Source organism: Herpailurus yagouaroundi, unplaced genomic scaffold, assembly GCF_014898765.1.
Source record: "Herpailurus yagouaroundi ecotype Mexico unplaced genomic scaffold, PumYag 216, whole genome shotgun sequence".
Classification (NCBI taxonomy): Eukaryota; Metazoa; Chordata; class Mammalia; order Carnivora; family Felidae; genus Herpailurus; species Herpailurus yagouaroundi.
Window position 1 is genome coordinate 5,214,787 of NW_024412447.1, and position 22,581 is coordinate 5,237,367.

General features: G+C 46.8%; 2 protein-coding genes across 2 annotated transcripts in view; both read right to left on the reverse strand.

Annotated features, from left to right (window-relative positions):
* CCZ1 (CCZ1 vacuolar protein trafficking and biogenesis associated) overlaps positions 1 to 2,058 on the reverse strand; it is a 33,867-nt gene extending 31,809 nt beyond the window's left edge. The window contains exons 1-4 of the mRNA XM_040455866.1: positions 1,904 to 2,058; positions 856 to 953; positions 660 to 753; positions 280 to 357 (exon numbers count right to left, since the gene is read on the reverse strand). Coding sequence (XP_040311800.1) covers positions 280 to 357; positions 660 to 753; positions 856 to 953; positions 1,904 to 2,029 — 396 coding nt within the window. The 5' untranslated portion in view covers positions 2,030 to 2,058. The remainder of the gene's footprint in view (positions 1 to 279; positions 358 to 659; positions 754 to 855; positions 954 to 1,903) is intronic.
* Positions 2,059 to 13,013: 10,955 nt separating this feature from the next.
* On the reverse strand, positions 13,014 to 17,610 carry OCM2 (oncomodulin 2). The gene is made up of 5 exons (XM_040456312.1): positions 17,500 to 17,610; positions 16,572 to 16,639; positions 15,750 to 15,882; positions 15,188 to 15,297; positions 13,014 to 13,294 (listed from the first exon to the last, which is right to left on the reverse strand). Exons 2-5 carry the CDS (start codon positions 16,630 to 16,632, stop codon positions 13,269 to 13,271), a joined length of 330 nt encoding a protein of 109 aa, XP_040312246.1. The 5' UTR covers positions 16,633 to 16,639; positions 17,500 to 17,610; the 3' UTR covers positions 13,014 to 13,268.
* Between the last annotated feature and the right edge of the window lie 4,971 nt (positions 17,611 to 22,581).

The window sequence follows — 22,581 nt, forward strand, 5'->3', positions numbered from 1 at the left end:
CTCAGTCCCACAACAGTTGTGTGCTGAAAATAAAAGGTATTTAAATTCAGTTATGAAGCAGTAATTTTAGGAGGGCCTTGAACATATGACTAGGAGGCACTGGTGAGACGGGATGTACATTTTTATAAAATTGTGCTAATGTAAGCGATAAACATAAAGCTTCACTATGCGTATCCTGAGAAGCTTCCGTAAAAGTGACCCGGCTTAAATCTGACCAAGTCACTCAATATATTCAGTAATAAACTTTCAAAAAATAAGAAATAAAAAAGGACACGTTACCAGCAACTCCTCCTCTTGATATTCAACAATTGGTTTCCCATCTTTACTTTGCTTTTCAATTATAGGATTCCGAACAACCTATGCAATTTTGATAAAACGAAGTTACACAATGAACCAATCATATACATTTTTAATCTTCCCTTAAGTTAAAAAATTTGAGCAGGTCACAATACCAGAAACACACCTTCCGAAAACAGCCCCAAGAACAAATACACTGAATAGAAGTCTGACCTTAAAACGGCAACCCACCCTACTGTAATCCTACTTTGCAGCAGCAGCTAGAGGACTTTCCTCAAGTCCTAAGAGTAAAGCAAAGATCACCCATAACTTCACCGCACAAATTCAAAGAGATCAAAGAGATATACTGTGTATGTAAATACCATGACCATCCAGAAATTTTCTTCGGGCTCATTGAAGAACTGTCTGTTCTTCTGCGTATGTAAAGATTTTGCAGGTTTTGATGGACTAAAGGTCCTAAAAAGAGTAATAAAAAAAGGATAATTGGGGACAGTTCTCCAAGTCGTAGAAGTTGTAAGAACTCGCTAAGCTCTGCAAAAGCACTTTAAAAGGTATTACCTGGTAAACTGTACAATAGCTTCACATAATCCGACGTTTCTAATTTTTTCATTCTTTTCTACTTCGTTTGGGTAATAAAACAAAATTTTATTTTCCTCCTAAAGTATGAAGACACAGAATCGCCACATTAGTATCAGCATTTTTCCCATCTCAGCTGTTGAAAAAGCTGTTCAAAGTCAACGTCTGACGTCACACGTGCTAACAAAAAACCAAAACAAAAACCCTTTTCAGTGAATCCAGAATTATCTTTTCCTCACTATGTAAATAACGCTCATGAGCCTGGAAGGCAATTGTGACAATCAGTAAGTCACATGTCATCTGAAGGAGCACTCAGGCAATTATTCTGAAAACTCGATCTTACGGTTTCTTGCCTCCTGCTCATTTGTAAACCAACGATTGTAAGAAATGAGCGTGTGCGCACGTGCGCAGACGTACGCCTCCAGGCGAGTCAAACTCAGCAGGTTCACGGGCACTGAGACTGACAGCCTTTAAAGCTACCGTGATTTTGCTGCCAGCGGAACCGGACATCCTTGGAGGAAGTCACCGTCCCCACCTGTAAAATAAACAAAACCCACCCCTGGAATTTAAATATCAATTCGGAAAAGAACTTTCCAAGGGCCCTCCAAGCCTGCGTTATTTTCGGGTTTACAAGTCCACCACTCTCGATCCACGCTTCGGGGGGGGGGGGGGGTAAGAAAAACAGTAGCTCAATTTTAGTCACCCAGGAATGATGCAAAAAACAGAGCCTCAACCCGTGTGGAGTGACGAGCTTGCTGAAGCTTCATTCGACACACGGGCTTAGATCCAGGACTCGGAAGAGACCCTGCCGGCGTGGTCCGGCCCCCGTTTACTCCCCGGCTCGGGCGTACACTTGGCACAAAAGCAGCCTCAATAAAAGCCGCTCCAGGAGCGCGGTGACAGGTGCCGGCCGGGGTCGCCTCCCGGGCGCGCCCCTCGGCTCCCGGGGCCGCCGCCGGCCTGCCGCCCCCGCCCTCGGGCCCTCCTCCGGCCGCCGGCTGACACCGACGCGCGGTCCGGCTCCGCGTACCTCGCCCTCACGCGGCCCGAAGCGCGGGTTGTAGATGAAGAAGCTCAGCAGCGCCGGCGGGAACTGCTTCTCCTGGGCCGCCCCGGCCCCGGCCCCGGCTCCGGCCCCGGCCGCCGCTGCCGCCATCCCGGCCCGGCCCCCCAGCCTCGGGAGCCTCCCTCTGCCCGCCCAGCGACAGCCGCCCCGAGGAGACCGCACTTCCGCCTCGCTCGCGGCCGCCCCGGAAGTGGTCGCCGCCGGCCCGGAAAAAGAACCCGCCGCCCAACGGTCCCTTCTGGCGAGCGCCCGCGAGGGTTCGTTCCCCTTTGTTTGCTGGGCAGGTGTTTCTCTTTTTTTGAGTTAAGATGAAGGCGAAACTGCGCCCAGATGTCTGCCCTGGCGGAAGGCGAGGGCCGCGTAGTTGAAGAAAAAATAGAACCGGCATAGTTTTCTAGAAGTAGGTGAAGGCGCAAAGGAAGCTTCTGCGGTGAAAGAAACACGTGTAGGGGCGGACGGGCATTCAGCTGGGGCGACTGGCCCACTTCCATCATCTACAGGGTCCGTCCTGGCATTTCTGGGTTTTCTTAATCCCCGTTTGAGAGACCGCAGGTGACCGCTGGATCAAACCAACCCGACGGGGTTTGCGCCTCACCCCAATTCCCCAGGCGCAGGCTTCGAAGATTGCGAGCCTGGAAGATTCCCCAGGCTCAGGCTTGGAAGATGTGAAGGCCCCGGGCTCCGCGAGGCGTAGTGTGCGCGGTCCAAGCAGGACCAGAACGCGGCCTTCTCCGCGGAGTGCCTGATCCCGGACCTTAGCCAACAGGGCATCGCCCTGCCTTAGCTTTGAGGACTCCCCTGCTTTTGAGCTCTGCACTGGGACATGATTGGAACAGCTCGTTACTTCTAGCTTCTGGCATTTGGAGTTCAAACCCGCGCAGCGGACCGCTTTGCAAGTTCAAGACGACCTTGCTTTAAGGTCGTTTCATTTGTCACAGATGAAGTTTAGAAACGGGACCTCTTATTCAGTCTGGAAGAATAGATCTTCATGTTTAGGAACGAGATGCATTGGAATTTAGACATGAGATAGATCTGGGTACTTAATCCTAGCCCCGTCGCTCGCAGGGTGTGAAACCTTGGACCGATCACCTAGCCTTTCTCCAGATTCTAGTTCGTATTTGTAAAATGTCTAATGGGGCGCCTGGGTGGCACAGTCCGTTGAGCACCAGGACTCTTGGTTTCGCTCAGGTCATGATCACAGGGTCCGGGGATGGAGCCCCGTGTGGGGCTCACTGCTGAGTGTGGAGACTGCTTAAGATGCTCCCTCTCTCACTCTCTCTGCCCCTCCCTTGCTCGCTCACGCTTTTTAAAAAATAATTACAAAATAAAATGACTGACAGTAAATGCTTAACTGATAAGAATTTTGCTTTGAGAAGTCAGTGCGACTATGGATTTGCCAATAGTACTCAGCACTTCATCATTATTCAACAAAATGGTTATCATTACTTGATCTTGAAAGACTTTCCCAACTAGCTTACTCCAGTGGATGAAATTCTCCATTAGATAATAGTGTTTTGGTACTAAAGCAATAATTTATGAGTATTTGATAGTAGAACCCCCTTCCTCCCTCCTTTTGTCCCCCCAAGTCTCTGGGGACTTCTAATACATAAAAAAGATGCAGGGCTTCCATGGTTGAATAAGAGCCCCAGGGGTATGACTGAGGCCTAAAAGCACCTTTTTTTCTACTTGTTTCCCATCATTCCCATCTCCCTTAGAGACCCTAAAGCACCTGCCTAGGTCCCTGCGACTTGAGGAATACTTTGAATACTCCAGGTGAAAGAAGTCCCTCCTTTGTCTCTGAGTACATACTTCTGGGGAAAGTAGTAGAAAGAGCCCAGGGCTTAAGTTGGAAGCCCTGAATTTTAGTTCTGGGTTTCGCCATTTCCCAGTTGAATGACCTTTGACTCATCACTTCTTTAATCTCTGTTTCCTCCTTGGCAAAATAAGGTCGGTACCTGCCTCACAGGGTTACTGCAGAATAACACTGGATGATACAAATGAGAGCACCTTGTAAAGTACAAAGTACTGTATAAATGTGGCACGAGGGCACTTAACAGTGTTAGTCAAGCTTTCTTCCCAGCACACTTCTACTTCCTTGTATGCTTCGCCTCCTCTGCACGCATTCAACTACTTGAAATAATTGCCACGGGAAAGAAAGGATACAAAACCAAAAGGAAACCAACAAAACTCCAGAAATCAAAGTGCTTTCTCAGTTTCAAAAGGCAAGGGAGCAAAACAGCGTAGACCTTGGCAGCCCCCTCTCTCACTGTCGGAGGGCAGACCTGGGTGCCAGGGGGGTGGAATGGGGAGGATGCACACCTAGGTATGTTTGGAGACCGCAGAGTGGAGAGGGTGTGTCCTTGCTTCCTTGTGAAGCCGGGAGGTAGCAAGCCTTGGCGTTTCCCTCTGCGTCAAGCATGGTGCTGCGGCTGTACCATATCCTCATGAGCGTCCAGGCAGTAGGCTGTACTTGGCGCAGGACGTACCCAAATACTAATATACAGAATCCAGAGAAAGCCAGACCCGAGAGGCCTTAAGGTCAGGACCAAGTGGAAGTAGCTGTGGCCTTGAGGGGTAGGTCAAGTGGACCTAGAGGGGTAGGTCAAGGCCACAAGACTAGAGAGGAACGAGGAGGACTTAGTGGTCGAAGGGAGAGAAGGAGGCCAAACTGTCTGACTTAATTCTGGATTATTCCATCACCTGCACGATGGGGAGTCCAAACTAAGTTCAGTTACAGAAATAGAAGATTACATCTTTTGGGGGCACCTGGGTGGCTCAGTCAGTTAAGCATCCGACTTCGGCTCAGGTCATGATCTCATAGTTTGTGAGTTCAAGCCCCACATCGGGCTCTGTGCTGACAGCTTTGAGCCTGGAGCCTGCTTTGGATTCTGTGTCTCCCTCTCTCTGCCCCTCCCCAGCTCATTCATTCTCTCTCTCTCTCTCTCAAATAAACATTAAAAAGATTAGACCTTTTGCACAAATAATTGGGGAACTCACAGAGAGGAACCCACACAGAGGCCCCTGAACGTCTCTCCTCCCACAACACTGAATATACAGCTACACAGAGCAATTCCTTCTGAGAGAAGAAACCCAGTAACCAGCCGAGTGACTCCCACACACCAGTCGAAAGAGGAAATATCCAAGTCAAAATGGGTAGGAAAGGCTGAGACACACTCTCGCCAGCTACATCCCCCACCCCGGCACAGTTCGGACGGAACCCTCAACTCCTAGCCTCTTCCTGGGTTTGGACTGCACATTTAGCACCCCAACTTTTAAGACTCCCATCTGCAGCCCTACCCCCAAAACATCTAACTTTGAAAGCCCATGCTGTTACTAGACCCACAGGACTATAAGAAACAAAGAAGCAGATCTTAATGAGCCCCGAAGCCCTCACCAAGACTATCCCCCCAAAGCTCAGTGCAGGGGGAGCAGGCAAAATGCCTATCAGTCTTTCCCTGGAAGGGATTTGGCTGTTACTTTGCAAGCTGCTGCCTGAGGGTCTGGCTTCTAATTTAGCACACATTTAGGGGCTGGCTGCAATCCTTCCTGGAGCCCAAAATAGCTGGTTGGTAACACACCGGATTTCTCCCTCTGGTTCACTTCGAGAATAAAACCACATCTCCCGGTATCTCTCTGGAAGGAGCTTATCCACACATATGGTGCCCCAACATTTACAGGCACTCCCCAAGAGATAGGCCCCCAAATTACCTGGTTCTGATAGCCAACAGACACATGAGCCCCACAGCACCATAGCAAACATAGGCCAAGGGCGCCCTCCAGTGGCTATACTCCTGGGCTCGGCTCAGAGAGAGAGCTGGTTCCTCTGGATGAGTTCCACTGCCCGTCTTTGAGTTCACTCATCCCCCCTCCAGAGGATCAAGAAGGAAAGATCGGACATAAAGCACAAGTTAAAGCAAATGTTTCCAACAAACATTTATAGACCATGCCACCCAAGAGCAGAATTCTCATTCTTCGCAAGCCCACACATTTTCTAACATGATAGATCACGTTAGAGCACAAAACAAGTTTTCTCTTTAATGTTTATTTTGAGAGAGAGAGAGACAAAGAGAGGGAGACCCAGAATCCGAAGCAGGCCACATGCTGTCAGCACAGAGCCCAAGTCGGGGCTCAACCTCACAAACCTCGGTCGGGATCATGACCTGACCCAAAATCAAGACTCGGATGCTTAACCAACTGAGCCACCCAGGCGCCCCAGAGCACAAAACAAATCTTAACAAAATTAAAAGGTTAAAATCCTATCAAGCATCTTCTCTGACCACAAAGGACATTGAGAGGAGAAATCAGCTACAAGAAGACTGGAAAATTCATTAAACAACATGCTCCCGAGGAACCACTGGGTCAAAGGAGAAATAAAAATGGAAATAAAGGGACGCCTGGGTGGCTCAGTCAGTTAAGCATCCAGCTTTGGCTCAGGTCACGATCTCACAGTTCATGGGTTTGAGCCCCGTGTCGGGCCCTGTGCTGGCAGCTCAGAGCCTGGAGCCTGCTTCGGATTCTGTCTCCTTCTCTCTCTGCCCCTCCCCACTCATGCTCTGTCTCTCAAAAATAAATGAAAAAAAAAAAAAAAAAGAAATGGAAAAGTTGCTGGAAACATATAACCTAAGACTAAATGATGAAGAAATAGCAAATCTGAACAGACCAATTAGAGAATTTAAACTGTATTCCAAAGTTTTTTTCAAATGATTTTAAAAAGCTGTAGTAATCAAAACAGTCTAGTATTGGCATGAAACACACATGGATCAAATGGAACAGAACAGAGAGCCCAGACATAAACCCATATATGGTCAATTAATTTGCAGCAAAGGAGCCAGGAATATACGATGGGGATAGTACAGTCTCTCCAGTAAACAGTGATGGGGAAGCAGGACAGCCCCACACAAAAGAATTAAACTAGATCTATTTAATATCAGACACAAAAATCAACTCAAAATGGGTTAAAACTTGAATGCAGGGGCGGCTAGGTGGCTCAGTCGGTTGAGCGTCCGACTTCGGCTCAGGTCATGATCTCGCGGTATGTGAGTTCGAGCCCCATGTCGGGCTCTGTGCTGACTGCTCAGAGCCTGGAGCCTGTTTCAGATTCTGTGTCCCCCTCTCTCTCTGACCCTCCCCCATTCATGCTCTGTCTCTCTGTGTCTCAAAAATAAATAAACGTTTAAAAAAAATTAAACAAATAAAACTTGAATGCAAAATTAAAGACTTAACTTGGATGTAAAGACTGGAACAGTAAAACTCCTAGAAGAAAAAGAGGTTAAGCGCCTTGACATTGGTCTCAGCAATGATTTTTTAGATTTGACACTGAAAGCAAAAGCAACCAGAGCAAAAGCAAACAAGTGGAGAAAATACCTGCAAACCACATATCTGATAAGGGTGAATCTGAAAAATATCAAGGAACTCATGCAACTCAATACAAAAAGACTCAAACAACCCAATTGAAACATGGGCCAAGACGTGTCCAAATAGACATTTGTCCAAATAGACATTTGTCCAAAGAAAAAGGTCAAAGGTACGTGAAAACATGCACGACATCAGTAATCAATCGTCAGGCAAATGCAAATCCAAACCGCAAAGAGATGTCACCTCACACCTGTTAGGTCAGTTTTTCTTTTCTTTTTTTTTTTTTTTCTTTTTTTTAATGTTTATTTTTGACAGAGAGAGAGAGAGAGAGAGAGAGAGACAGAGACAGAGACCATGAGCAGGGGAGGGGCAGAGAGAGAGGGAGACACAGAATCTGAAACAGGCTCCAGGCTCCGAGCTGTCAGCGCAGAGCCCCACGCGGGGCTCAGACTCACGGACAGTGAGATCATGACCTGAGCTGAAGTCGGACGCTCACCCGACTGAGCCACCCAGGCACCCCAAGGTCGGTTTTTCTAAAGGACAAAAGATTTTAAAAAAGCTGTCCAGAACACGGAGAAAAGGGAACCCTTGTACCCTGATGATGGGAATGTAAATTGGTGCAGCCACTATGGAAAACAGTTTGGAGGGTACTGGGAAAAATTAAAAATAGAACTACCATATGAACCAGCGATCCCACTTCTGGGAACACATCCAGGGGAAATGAAATCCTTATCTAGAGATCTCTACACTCCGTCTTCATTGTGACATTATTCTCAATAGCCAAGGTAGAGAAACAACCCAACGGAAGAATGAATGGACGAAATGTGGCACAGGTGCATACGATAGAACATTATTCCACCGTGAGAAAGAAAGGAAATCCTGTGGTTTAGGACAACATGGATGAACCAGAAGGACATGATGCTAAGTGAAATAAACCAAACACTGCATGCCATCGTTTACATATGGAATCTTAGAAAACAAACAAAACCTCATAGAAAGGGAGTAGAACGGTGGTAGCCAGGGATTAGGGAGCGAGGGACACGGGGAGAGGCTGCTAAAGGGTCCAGACTTTGAGCTGAAGTATCCAGAAGATCCGTCCTGCCTCTGTAATAGCTCTCTCGGCAAAACCAACGCAGAACGCTCTTTTTGGGTTTCCCCTTTCTTTGTCAAAGCGAAAGCGACTTTGGCTTTCTTTCACTTAGTGAAACCACGGACTAATGCGGGTCTTATTGTAAAAGGGAGGCGGCGTAACGTGAACTTTTGAGGAGCAGGAACTACCTGTATAGGCCTGTCTCTTCTACAGGTGCTAGCGAGAGCCGGTTAAACAGTCTCTGTAAGGCGACTGCCTCCGTGGATGCTGAAGTTTGGAGTCTGCAGCCAGGAAGCTGGGTAGGGAGAATGGGGGAGAGCGAGGACAAGCTGGCCCCCGAGAGAGAACAGACTGGAACTTGCATCAGTCTCTCCCTGCCTCCGGCTCTGATGCCCGCAGGGGCTCCTCCAGGAAAAGCTGGTAAAGTTTGTCACAGCAGGAAAGACACACCCGGAGCTGGGAGCTAAAGGAAGACCCCACACCACGGAGAGGAGCCAGCGGATAAATGACCACCCGTGCTGACTTCTGGAGCCTAAATACCATGGCTGCCTCTTCGCTTGAAAAAGCGAGGGAGGGGGGAGGCGCACAGGCGGATCATGCTGTCGCGTATTCCCATCTTCATGTTTGAAATATTTCACAATTTAAAAATAATTTAAGGATGTGAATCCATTTATTTACCTTCATTGTAGCACTCCTAGGGATTCAGCATCTACTCCTTACCGGGAAAAGCGGACTCTTTTTGAAGCCAGTTTAAACCTCATGTAAGAAGAGTAATCCTCCCAGTGACTAAGTTAACAGGCCAGGTGGAAACGAGCCTGGCGACTCCAATTTCATCGGTTGTCTTAAGTGTTTGCAAAGTAATACTATGCCTTCACATTAGCAGGAGAGATATAAGATAGGTTTTTGCTTGAAAATGGATTCCCGAGTACTCATTACACAAAAGCAAACTGCATCATCACACAGAATGAACTCTGTGCTTTGCAAACCTGAACAAACAGACGATGCCTTCACATCCTTGCTGTTTTCCTATGCTTTGTTTCTGAGCTGGGGATAACTTTGGTGAAAACCTGTATACTTAAAAATTAATATATTTTGTAATGTCCAGATGCTGCAGCAAAACACCCAATAACGTTTGAAGTGTTTTGGCAATTCTTATTGTTAGCCTCAACAATTAAGCACTCTCAGGGGACTGGCTTTCAGATCATGCTCCATTAAATGATAAACTACGCCACCAAAGTGTAAGTCAAAATTACAGTTAAAAGTAGTCCAAATTAGGGGCACTTGGGCGGCTCAGTCAGTTGGGTGACTGACTTCGGCCATCTGGAGGTTCGTGAGTTCAAGCCCCGCATCAGGCTCTGTGCTGACAGCTTGGAGCCTGGAGACTGCTTCGGATTCTGTCTCCCTCTCTCTCTGCCCCTCCCCCATTCGTGCTCTGTCTCTGTCTCTCAAAAATGAGTAAACATTAAAAAAAAAAAATAGTCCAAATTAAAACTACTTTCGCAGCCCTATTTTAGAAGCAATTAGGAAAAACAGTCTTCTGTAACCTATCATGCACTCATTTCAAAGTCGAAGTACATCATCCTACTACTCTCTTGAGGTAGGTTGGTGGTCATCTGCAAATTAGTTAAAAATCGAGAAAGCAAGCACAAAAATAAAGTTTTTTACGTACTTGTCAATTTCTTTTCTGGATTGTTACAATTTTAGGATTTTTTTTCCACTTTTGATTCGACTCCGGGTATGCTATATTTAAAATCTTTCCTCAGTATGTAAAAATACAAATGAGTCCAAAGGAATGAGTAGAAATTTCAGGAACAGAATAGTATGCAGGGCTTTCATTCATTCGCGTGTGGGGTACATCTTTGGCGTGAAAGTTTTTTAAAATCAAAATTTGTTACTTTGGCTCAGTGACAAAAATTGGGTGAATTCTACATCTGTTTTTCATTTCTCTAGTTACTATGCTCCGTTTCTTAAAAGGCTTCAGTCTTATCGCATTGTTGTATAATCCTTCCAGCTGGAGATAACCAGTGTTAACATTTCGCTATGTACCATTTCTCTCTTCTTTGGTGAGGTGCATATTAAATATGACTCATTTTAAAATGAATTGCTTTGGGGGTGCCTGGTGGCTCAGTCAGTTGGGCATCTGACTTCGGCTCGGGTCATGATCTCACAGTTTGTGGGTTCGAGCCCCGCATCAGGCTCCGTGCTGACAGCTCAGAGCCTGGAGCCTGCTTCCGATTCTGTGTCCCTCTGTTTCCCTCTCTCTCTGCCCCTCCCCCGCTCTCTCTCGCTCTCTCTCTCTCTCTCTCTCTCAAAAATAAATAAAAATTAAAAAAATTTTTAACTCAGAAAATAAAAATCACTAATTAACAAATACATTCAAATGCCCAGAGTTGTTACCTGAATTCAGAGATGGAGTTCCTCCTCCCAACAATGCAATTAATCAAAATCCAAACAACATAATTAAAAATTGATACGAGTAAAGACGAGATTGTTTTATTTAAGCATACCACCCAACGCTTTTTGGTTGTTAAATACAGAGAGATGGCTCCTTATGATTGCTACTTACTATCTATTTGATGGCGACTCTGAAATTAAGCTCCTAAAACTGAGTTGGAACAAGGGAAGAGCAATGTATCTGCATTGGGCAAAGCATAACTGAACTTGTCACTTTGAAACAGTTGAATGAATAAAATTCATGAATAACCAACCATAATTCTATCCGTGGAAAATGTGTGGCAATTTTCCTTCCGTAGACATCCGTCTTCTGAGGGTCTTCCCCAAGGCAGGATATCATCATGACCCAGTGCACAGTGGCCCCTGGGTGCTCCATATAACCCCTCCAGTCATTATCCCTAGACAGACGCCCTCCTGAGGGAGAGAAAAGAAATAAGAGAAACCCAGGATCTTCACCTAGATTAGGGAGATGTTGCCTTCACAGCTCCAGCGGGTGATGGATTGCTTAGTCAGCTAATAGCTCATAACCTTTTTTTTTTTCTTTTTTTTAATTTTTCTTTCAACGTTTATTTATTTTTGGGACAGAGAGAGACAGAGCATGAACGGGGGAGGGGCAGAGAGAGAGGGAGACACAGAATCGGAAACAGGCTCCAGGCTCCGAGCCATCAGCCCAGAGCCCGACGCGGGGCTCGAACTCACGGACCGCGAGATCGTGACCTGGCTGAAGTCGGACGCTTAACCGACTGCGCCACCCAGGCGCCCCATCATAACCTTTATTTTAAAGCATCATCATGTACCTGGCTTCTCGGAGGCGCATGGTGGCCAGAGCCTCCTGGAAGAGTGTCGCAGGCTCACTCTGAGGTATTTAGAGTTGTAGCTGGGATAGAGAACCATTAGCTGGGAAAGGTTAATGGAGCCAAGTGAAATAAAAGAAGGGGTCGCATGGAGAAGAAGGCACCATGTGGATCGTTTGAAGAATCAAAGCTCCGAGGTTTATCAGTATTGGTCGAAAAGGCCCTCTTGATGTCTCTCTTTTGAGCGATTCCCCGATGCACCTGGGAGACATTTGCACACACAGAGGGGAAGCTGAGGTGGGGAGAGCCTCACCCGCCAGATTCCTGCCAGGAAGGCTGGGGCGTGAAGAGGGAACAAGAGTGCCATTTAAGGGCTTTGTCCCTCAAGATACCACCTCTAATATTCCTTGATTGTTCTTCCAATTGATGCACTTTGAAATCTCTGATGTTCCCTTTAGCCTCAGTCTAACGCAGCGCTATAGAAATCACGTGCTTGTGCCGGTTGAATTTTTTTCCGAATGCATATGCAAATAAATACGTAGTTACGAAAATACAAATGTTGACCCCTGGCCCCCTCAAGTCACCTAGAGGCCCCCTCGTATACACCTCACACTTTGAAAAGCTGCCCTAACGTGGCCCTTGAAAAAACGGATTCAAAACTCGCTAAGCTACATGGTGTGATGGAAGCAATCCAGGAGAGCCCAGGGCCTTATGAACTTGGGGGGTGCAGTGAAAAGTGGGAGCCTTTCAGCAGGCTCCCAGGAAAACGCCTCAGCTCCCCCGTCTTGAAGTCCTCAGCTCCCAGGGTCAGCCAGGAAAGTAGTGACTGCGAAAGACAAGGAGCAGGTGGCAGGGGGCTGGGTCAGAGTGGGCGGGTCTCAGATACCTTGCTTTTCTGAGAACAAACAGACAAAGGCAGGCTTGAAAACGGGTCTGCTTGTGCCCACCGGCTCAGCAAGTCTCCTTGGCTTTGGGGCCACTGCAGTCGCACAATGGTTTTCTGTCCTGTCCCATTTGCTTTTAAGGCTGTCTTATGGTGATCTAACACCCAGCAGCAGAAAACACATAAGCAAGAGTGATTTTACGCTCTTTATAAATCTCTTCGTATTAATTTCAGACTCTGATAACTCCCTGACCCAAATCCTGCCCTGACAGTGCCATTTGTGACCCCCCGCCACCCAACCTATTTTCTCTGATGTCTGGTACACTCCATTGTGACTTGCTGAGGGCTTGATGGGACCAGAAATCTTTCTAAAAGCCTCGGTCCCCAGATTGTTTTCATCCCCCTACCTTGCTGAGAAAAAACAAAAAAATAAAACAAAACAAAACAAAAACAAACAAAAAAACCCACCACACACACACACACCCACACATCAGCAGATGATGAGAAACGTATCTTTATTGGGTGAATTTTAAAGGCATTGTCTGCCAAGGGCCTTACAGGAGTCATCAGGGCGTACTGACCACCGAAAATTCACGAGTGACTGCCTTGTTACCTCGCTAAAACAGGGGGCAAATTGGAGAAGCACATCCGGGGGAATGAATACATAAATTAGGGGCAGGTAGTGGGTTTCCCATTTCTAGGGGCTTTGGAGGCCTTCTGGCTGATTGTCTCTATCTCCACAGCCTGTGGCTTTTAAGAATGCACCATTTCCTGGAATTCTAGAACAGAAGAGGGTGAGAAAATGTCAGTGGAGATGGCTTGGTATTTTACAGACAGGCCGTGTGGCCAGTGAGAGCTCAGAAGAGGAGGTTGTCAGATGGTGGGCTTGGCACCCCACTCAAGGGCACAAAAGGAGGGGGAAAAACGTGTCACTGACTGCAGGTGCGGGAGGTCTAGAGCGTCCCATCTTGCTGCATAATCTAACAAACATCTTTAGCTCTGTAGCAGAGCCCCTTGTATGAGAACTTGTCAGCCCAGGGGCACCTGGGTGGCTCAGCCGATTAAACATCCGACTCTTGATTTTGGCTCAGGTGGTGATCTCACGGTTTCACGGGTTCGAGTCCCGCATCCTGCTCTGAGCTGACAGTGTGGAGCCTGCTTGAGATTCTCCCTCTCTCTCTGCCCCTCCCCTGCTTGTGCTGGTTTTGTCTCTCTCAAAATAAATAAGTGAACTTAAAAAAAAAAAAAAAAAGAATTTGTCAGCCCAGCCATTTCTCTCTGACGATGCATGGATTTGGTATAATGGCCTGTCGCAATCTAGGGCCGTTCAACTTTCTGTCTGGCTACTTTAAGATAGAGAAGGAGGGTTTTCTTCCTTTTCTTCCTCCTTTCTGCAGACGTAGGAAGCAATTCATAGAGTGGGCCTTTGAACTCCCTTTTCTCTGTTGAACCCTAACCTTACCCTCAAGAGCTTAGGTTACTAAAAGAAAGATGACAATGATGATGGTAACAATAACGATGAGTCGCTGCTACTGGTTGGAGTCGAAAACCGGAGATTTGCTTTATAGTTCTTGGTACGCTTCGCCTATTTGGAATTTTTCCGTGGTTACATTTAAATAAATCCATCTTCTTTTACCTAAACTCTTGTTCTGAACTATCTATAGAAGCTACATTAACTCCTGCATAGTAAGTTATAGTGGTATCATTTGGACAGGTTTTTAAAATGAGAATCCAAAGTAGCAGTTTTTAATTTCCAATTAGTACCGCCATAAAGACCAGGCATAAATTCTCCCGAGTTGGCATGCACAATGTAGCTAAGAAGCGTGTAAGCAACATGACTGAATCGGATTAAAATAATCCTCCAGCCATGTAGTTATACTAAACTCTGAATATAGGGCTCTGCACACAGAAGACCCTGTACATGACGTTTGATCTATTCTCTAATATTGTCCACTTGGGCTACTGTCCAAGAAAATGTGTTTGTTTAACCCCCTGAAAGCTAAGAGGCTTTCCTGTGCAAGTCAATAGACATTTTGGGGGCGCCTGGGTGGCTCAGTCGGTTAAGCGTCCGACGTCAGCTCAGGTCATGATCTCGCGGTTGGTGAGTCTGAGCCCCGCGTCAGGCTCTGTGCTGACGGCTCGGAGCCTGGAGCCTGTTTCGGATTCTGTGTCTCCCCCTCTGCCCCTCCCATGCTCATGCTCTTTCTCTGTCTCTTAGTAATGACTAAACATTAAAACTAAATAAACATTAAAAAAATAGACATTTTGACATGAGACACACTTGAGAATGTCAATCCTTCCCTTATTCAGAGGGGCTCAATTCCCAGCAGTGGCAATTCCTTATATTATTTCCAATTTGCATTGGGCATCTTGCAAATCATTAGCCAGGCAATAGCTAGTCCCCTGGTCAAGTGAAGGCTATTTATTGGGTCATAGACAGTGAGTGACTCACAGGACCAGCTTCTACGATACATCCCCAGGCATCACGCTAGTCTCTACATATATCATTTGTATCCTCACATTAGGCCCATTTTACAGATGACAAGACTGAAGTGCAGCAAGGTTAAGAAAGAGAGATTTTAACTAACCACATCTGCCCGATCTCATGGCCCAATCCCCCGGGTTGCTTCAGGAGCTAAGTTCTTTTGTGCCGTGTACAGGTGTGAACGTACCGTCAGCCCCAATTTTCCCGTCACCGTCATTATCCGCAGCCGCCATCAAGGACTTGGTTTCTGACTCTGTCAGCTCTCTAGCGCTGCTCTCAAACTTCTGGAGGAAAAACCTGCAGGGCAATAAAGATTATGGAACTTTTCTGAAAGACCACACACGTCTGTGCTTACCCTCTCTTTTCCTCTTGAAGCCAATCATCCGTTCCCAGCAACTGCGATATTCAAAAGTGTCTGCAAGCCAAACTCGCCTTCCTTGTAGAAACTAACAGTGGGCATTTTGTTTTTAAAAGTTTTTCTTTCTTCTTCTTCTTCTTTCCAGGGGCGCCTGGGGGGCTCAGTCGGTTAAGCATCTGACTCTTGATTTCGGCTCAGGTCACAGTTTCATGGGTTCATGAGTTCGAGCCCCTCATTGGGTTGTGTGTTGACTGTATGGAGCTCGCTTGGGGTTCTCTCTCCCTCCCTCTTTCTCTGCCCCTCCCCTGCACACACACACACACACACACACACCTCTCTCTCTCTCTCTCTCTCTCTCTCTCTCTCTCTCTCTCTTTAGGACAAAACTTACTTAAGCTCTTCTTCATCCAGATACCCACTCTGGTCATTGTCTATGAACCGAAAAACATCCTTCACCTGACTGGCCGACATCTTGGAGAGGCCCGATGTCTGGAAGAATTTTTGGGGTTCAAAAGTATCTGGGTCTGAAGAACAGAGAGAGGGTTATTCTCAGGCTCACCGGATCACCTTCTGTATCGGGGCCAAGGTGCTGAAAACAGAGGTCATCAAAAACCCTCCTCGGGCCAACATTGAGCTACAAGGACGCTCTGCTCTCCACTTTTACCAAAAGACAAAGCCTATGTTAACTGACTAGAATTGAAATAAAGACTTGGAACAAGCAAACAAATAGATAAAAAAACAAAGACAAAGAGGGGGCTATGACTGGTGCAAGATTTCGAGGCAGCCAAGACTGGGCAGCTTGGTGATGGCATCTCCTGTGTCCCTCCCCACCTTACCTGTCCACTTGCTTTTACCCATCTCTTGTCCCTCTCCTCTAGGCCGCCCCCCCTCCCTTTCTACAGGCCGTGTGGCCAAGAGTCACTGGTCTAACTGGTGGGGCGAAACGCAGTCACTGGGTTCCAACAGGCATCCACAGGCTTCTTCTTCTTCTTCTTTTTTTTTTTTTTTTTCACTTTTAGTACATTCCTTTGGCCTTACGGAAATGTAACCATATGCTCAGCTCTCGTATCTCTATAATTTTAGTTCTTTGGTTGAGGACCGTTTTATTCTCTGATCCCACGAATTTTCAAATGTTCACATTTTTAATTTCCGTGGTTTTGCTGGAGGCGTGACTACGTGGGAAATACGCACCCCTGCCTCACTCTCCTTTTACCTTGGCACTCCTGCAGGGCTGCGGCAATGTCGTCAGCACTAAGGACGTCTGTGATGCTCATTTTCCACCTGTTCACACAGAACACATGAGATGTGGTAAATGGCAAGCGGGAGCACGCACGTCCAGGAGCACGACCCCTTCCCAGGCCCCTGAAACTGTCTTTGTGGGGAAGGTTTAAAATGTGATCAGCGTGCCGTTGTATTAAGTGATGGGACAGTACACCCCCATAAAAACCATAAGCGGGAAGGATCCCAGCCCCCTTTGTCTCCGTGCCTTCTCCTGAACGTTCTTCAAAGACAAAATTTTCAAAAATACAACTTAATGGGGCGCCTGGGTGGCGCAGTCGGTTGGGCGTCCAACTTCAGCCGGGTCACGATCTCGCGGTCCGGGAGTTCGAGCCCCGCGTCCGGCTCTGGGCTGATGGCTCAGAGCCTGGAGCCTGTTTCCGATTCTGTGTCTCCCTCTCTCTCTGCCCCTCCCCCGTTCATGCTCTGTCTCTCTCTGTCCCAAAAATAAATAAACGTTGAAAAAAAAAATTAAAAAAAAAATACAACTTAAAGAATGACTCGATCCCGTTTTCTTGTAAAAACTGTATTTGCACGAATCAACCATTCATGTAGCCGTCTACAAAACGTTCAGAAGTAAATCACGTTACAAAGGCAGTGGCAGTTTCCTAGACCAGCCTGAAAATACAGTGCTACCAATTCCTCTCACAGCTTGGCCTCCTTGGAGACCTTTGGTGGAAAAGATGCTATCTATCCCGAAGGATGCGAATCAGAGTCACGAAAAAGCCAACCGCCAGAGGTCAAAATCCTTCCAGGAGTCAAGCCCACGGGGAAAGAGACATCTGAGCACAGCCTGCACCAGCCTAATAGGAACGCATTAGGAAAGAAAAGTCTGGGGTCTCGAAGGTCCACCAGCTACTTACCGTTTTAGACTTTCCCCCAAGAAGAATCAGAGAAAAGAGTCGAAGGAGCAAAAAACAGATGTGCTTTTGCTGCCTTACTGACCTATCTTATATAGGATCGAAAAAGTGATAGTCAGAACCTCTTAGATTTCCTTTTCAAGGATCAAGTAGACGTAGCTCAAATGTCTTGCCTTACTAATTAAACCTCTTTTTTTTTTCTATTTATATCACAAGGGAATGTGGGTGGGAACAGCCAATATTGAAGAACAAACCTCAACAAACCTTAACTAGGGTTTCAGTTCTGCAAACGAACCCCACCGGCGGTGTGGAGAAGACACCAGAAGCCTGGCAAAGAGGACACAGTGGCTGAAACGAGGTGAACGCAAACGGAGGCGCTCTGTAAACTGGAAAGGGCTCCCCGGGTGACAGTGGCTGCCGTTTGAGGCAGGTCTGCTCTTAACCTCTGAGGCTGGGGACATGCGAGGCTGACTTCGGTCCAGGGTTGACCCCAAGTCAGGGTCAGATGGACACAAGTCAGGGTCAGATGGACACAGTAGACTCGTCCATCACAGCAAATGGCACTGGATGGACGACTTTCCAAAAAAGTCTTGACTCTGATATTTCCCAGCTCTCTCCTACATTGCACACACTAAAAAGGCAAAATGGAGGAAAGCACCCAACCATTCCCAAACCCCAGATCTAAAATTGCAGGAAAAACATGAGGCCGGCATTTGAGACCTCCCTCAAGGTTTTTTTTGCTTTTGGTTTGTTTTTTTTTTAATGTTTATTTTATTTTTGAGAGAGAGGGACAGAGCATGAGCAGGGGAGGGGCAGAGAGAGAAAGGGAGACACAGAATCTGAAGCAGGCTCCGGGCTCTGAGCTGTCAGCACAGAGCCTGACGTGGGGCTCGAATTCACGAACCGTGAGATCGTGGCCTGAGCCAAAGTCGGACACTCAACCGACTAAGCCACCCAGGCGCCCCTGCTTTTTGTTTTTTGTTTGTTTTTTTTGTTTGTTTTTAGCATTTAGAAAATATTTGTTGAATCCCTATGTAGCCAGCACTGTGTTAGACTCTTTTCTTTAATCGTGGTAAAAAATACGTAATATAATATTTGCCCTTTGAGCTGTTTTTAAGGATACGTACGGTAGAGTAGTGTTAACTATATGCTCACGGTTGTACAAGAGATCTCTAGAACTTTTTCCTCCTGTAAAACTGAGCTCTATGCCCATTGAACAAGAAGTCCCCCTTCCCCCTCCCAACACCCTGGCAACCACCGTTCTCCTTCCTGTCTCTGGGAGTTAGACTACTTTAGACACCTCTTGTAAGTGGGATCTTGCCTCATTTGTCTTTTTGTGACTGGCTTATTTCCTTAGCATAATATCCTCAAGTTTCATCCATGGGTTCATCCCTGTAGTGACATATGCCAGGATTTCCTTATGTTTTAAGGCTGAATTCAAATTAAAAAAAATTTTTTTTAACATTTATTCATTTTGGAGAACGGAGAGAGACAGTGCGAGCGGGGGGGGGGGGGGGCCAGAGAGAGAGGGAGACACAGAATCCGAAGCAGGCTCCAGGCTCCGAGCTGTCAGCACAGAGCCCGAAGTGAGGCTCGAACTCACAAACTGTGAGATCATGACCTGAGCCGAAGTTGGGCACTCAACCGACTGAGCCACCCAGGCACCCCTGAATTCAAATTTTTTTTTAAGTAAAAATTTTTATTTTAGAGTACATGAGTGGGGGAGAGGGGCAGAGGGAGAGAGAGAATCTCAAGCAGACTCCACGCTCAGCCAGGAGCCTGACGTGGGGCTTGATCCCACGGGCCTGGGATCATGACTTGAGCTGAAATCAAGAGTCAAGATGCTCAACTGACTGAGCTACCCAGGCACCCCTGAATTCAAGTTTTTTTAAAGTCAAAAACCAATCCCATGTTGCAATCAGAAATAGTCAGTGGCTTCGAAGAAGACAATTCAGGATCGTTAGACTCTTCCCTGGGAAATACCGTCAGGATAGTCACCTTTAGTTTGTCCCCAAATATACCCCCCTACGTACTCCCAGCATTGCTGGTGTCGTCAATGAGAACTTTCTCTCAGGAACACCCACAGCATTTCTTAAATTACCAAACATCAAGTCGGCACTATTTCTGTCTTGCCCGCATGATATGCCCCAATGCCTGGTACAGTCCCTGACCTAGTTAGGTGCTCAGTAATTATTTGATGAATGGATAAATGAAATCGGAGAAAAGAGCTTGAAAACAGGATTACCAGCCAGCATCAACTTGCCCAGCCCTAAGAAAGCAGTTTCTGAAAATCAGTCTCAAGAATGTAGGTTGCTGACATTAAGTTGCCATAGAAACTCGCTGAGTCGTTTCTTTCCGTGGAAGGGCTTACAATTGTCCATACAGATAAAAAAAACATGTTTAAAAATCTTCCCATTTAAATGAAAATAGCATACAGGTTAAACCAAGACACTTTCGATTTTCATGCTACTTTTCTGATAGGGAGTAAAGATAAGAAAGACCCAGTAAACATATCCTCTGAATCAACGAGGCAGCCATGATTATATGTGAATTCCAGTGTGTGCAATCTGGGGGGTCAAAACGTTGGTTCATGCAAAAGAACAAATATTGTATGGCTCCCTTTTTATGAAGTCCCTCGAGTCATTAAATACACAGGGACAGAAAGAATGGTGGGTACCAGAGAGTGAGGGAGAGGGGAGAGGGGGTAGATGTTTAATGGGGGCAGAGTTTTGGGGCACCTGGGTGGCTCAGTTGGTTGAGTGTCTGACTCTTGGTTTTAGCTCAGGTCATGATCATGCAGTTCGTCAGGTTGAAGGTCTGTGTTTGCTCAACTCTGTATCCCCAGTGTGGATGCAAGTGAAGACCAACCAAATGAGAACAGGCAAAGGCTATTAATCCAGAGCCTCCCCGAGCAAGGGAGTGAGCCCTTGAATTCAGCAGAGACTCAAAGGCACGCAGAGGAGTGGGAAAGCTTTATAGCGGAAAAAAGAGAGGGTTCACATATGTCCTGAGAGGAGGCTGTTGGCCTGGGAAAGCTGACCATCCTATGTGACGGTGTGAGGGGACATACTTGGCTTCCTCTGGTCGGTCCTAAGTTGGAAGCAAAAATAAAAACGAAGGAAGCTGGGGGCGCCCGGGTAGCTCAGTCGGTTAAGTGTCTGACTCTTGGTTTCAGCCCAGGTCACAATCCCATGGTTCATGAGTTGGTTCATGAGTTGGTTCATGAGTTCAAGCCCCGTGTCGGGCTCTGCACTGACGGCGTGGAGCCTGCTTTGGAGTCTGGCTCCCTGTCTCTCTCTGCCTCTCCCCCCCTCAAAATAAATTAAAAAATAAATAAATAAAAATAATACAACCTACTCTATAGGATTAATGACAGGGAATACAGGTGAAGCACTTGACATTGGGCCAGGCACAGAGTTAGCCAACAATAAATGGTGGCCATTGTTGCTGTTATTTGCTTTACAGCCTTTTCAAAACAAAGATATTCTGGGTAAAGCTCATCTAAGGTGCTAGAAGGGACAGTAGGTTCTGCTGTGTTGATATTGTTTTATTTATTTATTGTTAAGGTTATTGATTTGATTTATTTTGAGGGGGGGGAGGGCAGAGAGAGAGAGAGAGAGAGAGAGAGAGAGAGAGGGAATCCCAAGCAGGCTCTACGCTGCCAGTGCAGAGCCCAATGCAGGGACCGAACTCATGAACCACGAGATCATGACCTGAGCCAAAGTCCGATGCTTATCCGACCGAGCCCCCCAGGTGCCCTGGTGCTGGTTACATTTTTATGAAAATTTAGTATTTTCTGTGTGGGTGTTTTACTTCCACAGAAAGTTGACTTAAAACAAATTTTTTTAATGTTTATTTTATATTTTTTGAGAGAGACAGAGAGACAGAGTGAGGGAGGGAGGGGCAGAGAGAGAGAGGGAGGCACAGATCCGAAGCAGGTTCCAGGCTCTGAGCTGTCAGCACAGACTCTGACGTGGGGCTCAAACTCATGAACCATGAGATCATGACTTGAGCCAAAGTTGGACGCTTAATTGATTGAGTCACCAGGCGCCCCAAAAGTTGACTTTTTTTTTTTTCCAACGTTTATTTATTTTTGGGACAGAGAGAGACAGAGCGTGAACGGGGGAGGGGCAGAGAGAGAGGGAGACACAGAATCGGAAACAGGCTCCAGGCTCCGAGCCATCAGCCCAGACCCCGACGCGGGGCTCGAACTCACGGACCGCGAGATCGTGACCTGGCTGAAGTCGGACGCTTAACCGACTGCGCCACCCAGGCGCCCCAAAAGTTGACTTTTAATAAATGGTTGAGCGTGGAAGAGTGGAGGGTCCTGCTCTGTGATCTTGGCCCTTAAGTGTGGCGGGTGAAGGCTGTGGGACCAGGCATTGGCCAGCTGTGACCTCTCTCTGTCCTTTGGGCTGATTGATCACAGGGCTTTTGGGACATCAGTGAGTGAGGCCCAGACACTCAGCTGTGGTGCCTCCTGTGTCCACAGCAGGGCTGAGAAAGAGAAGCTTAACAGGAACCATTAGGTGACCATGCCCTGTGACTGAGGGAAGTGACCTCACAACTCAGAAAGAGAAGCCATTCTGACCCTAAGGGGCTCAGACTCTGCCACCCCAAAATATGCCGCTTGAACTATTTTGAGCCGAAGGCAGTTGAGGAACAATGATCTCTGCTTATCTGTCTAAAAGTAGGGCATAAATTTCCCGAGAGGAAAGTTCCTTCCCTGCACCAGGAATGGAGAGCAACCCATCTCTGGGGATGGAGAGTCGATGCCCGGAGAAGTCTGCATAAACAGACCTTTCTAAAATACCCCTTCTCTTCCATTAGTCCCCCATGTATTTCCTAGTCACTTCCCCATGGTTTATCACTCCCAGGAGCCCGAATCCCCTTTCCTTGGTTTAGCCACTTCTCCAAAATTTATCGCTCCAAAATATATAAGCTCCTAGGTCTAGTTGTCCTTTTGAGTTTCGCTTCTTTGCTGCGAACACCATGTAAGTAAAATCATACTGTGCCTTTTTTTTTTTCCTGTTAATCTGTCTTTCGTTGGTTTAATTAGCATGTCCCATTACCAGAACCTAAGAG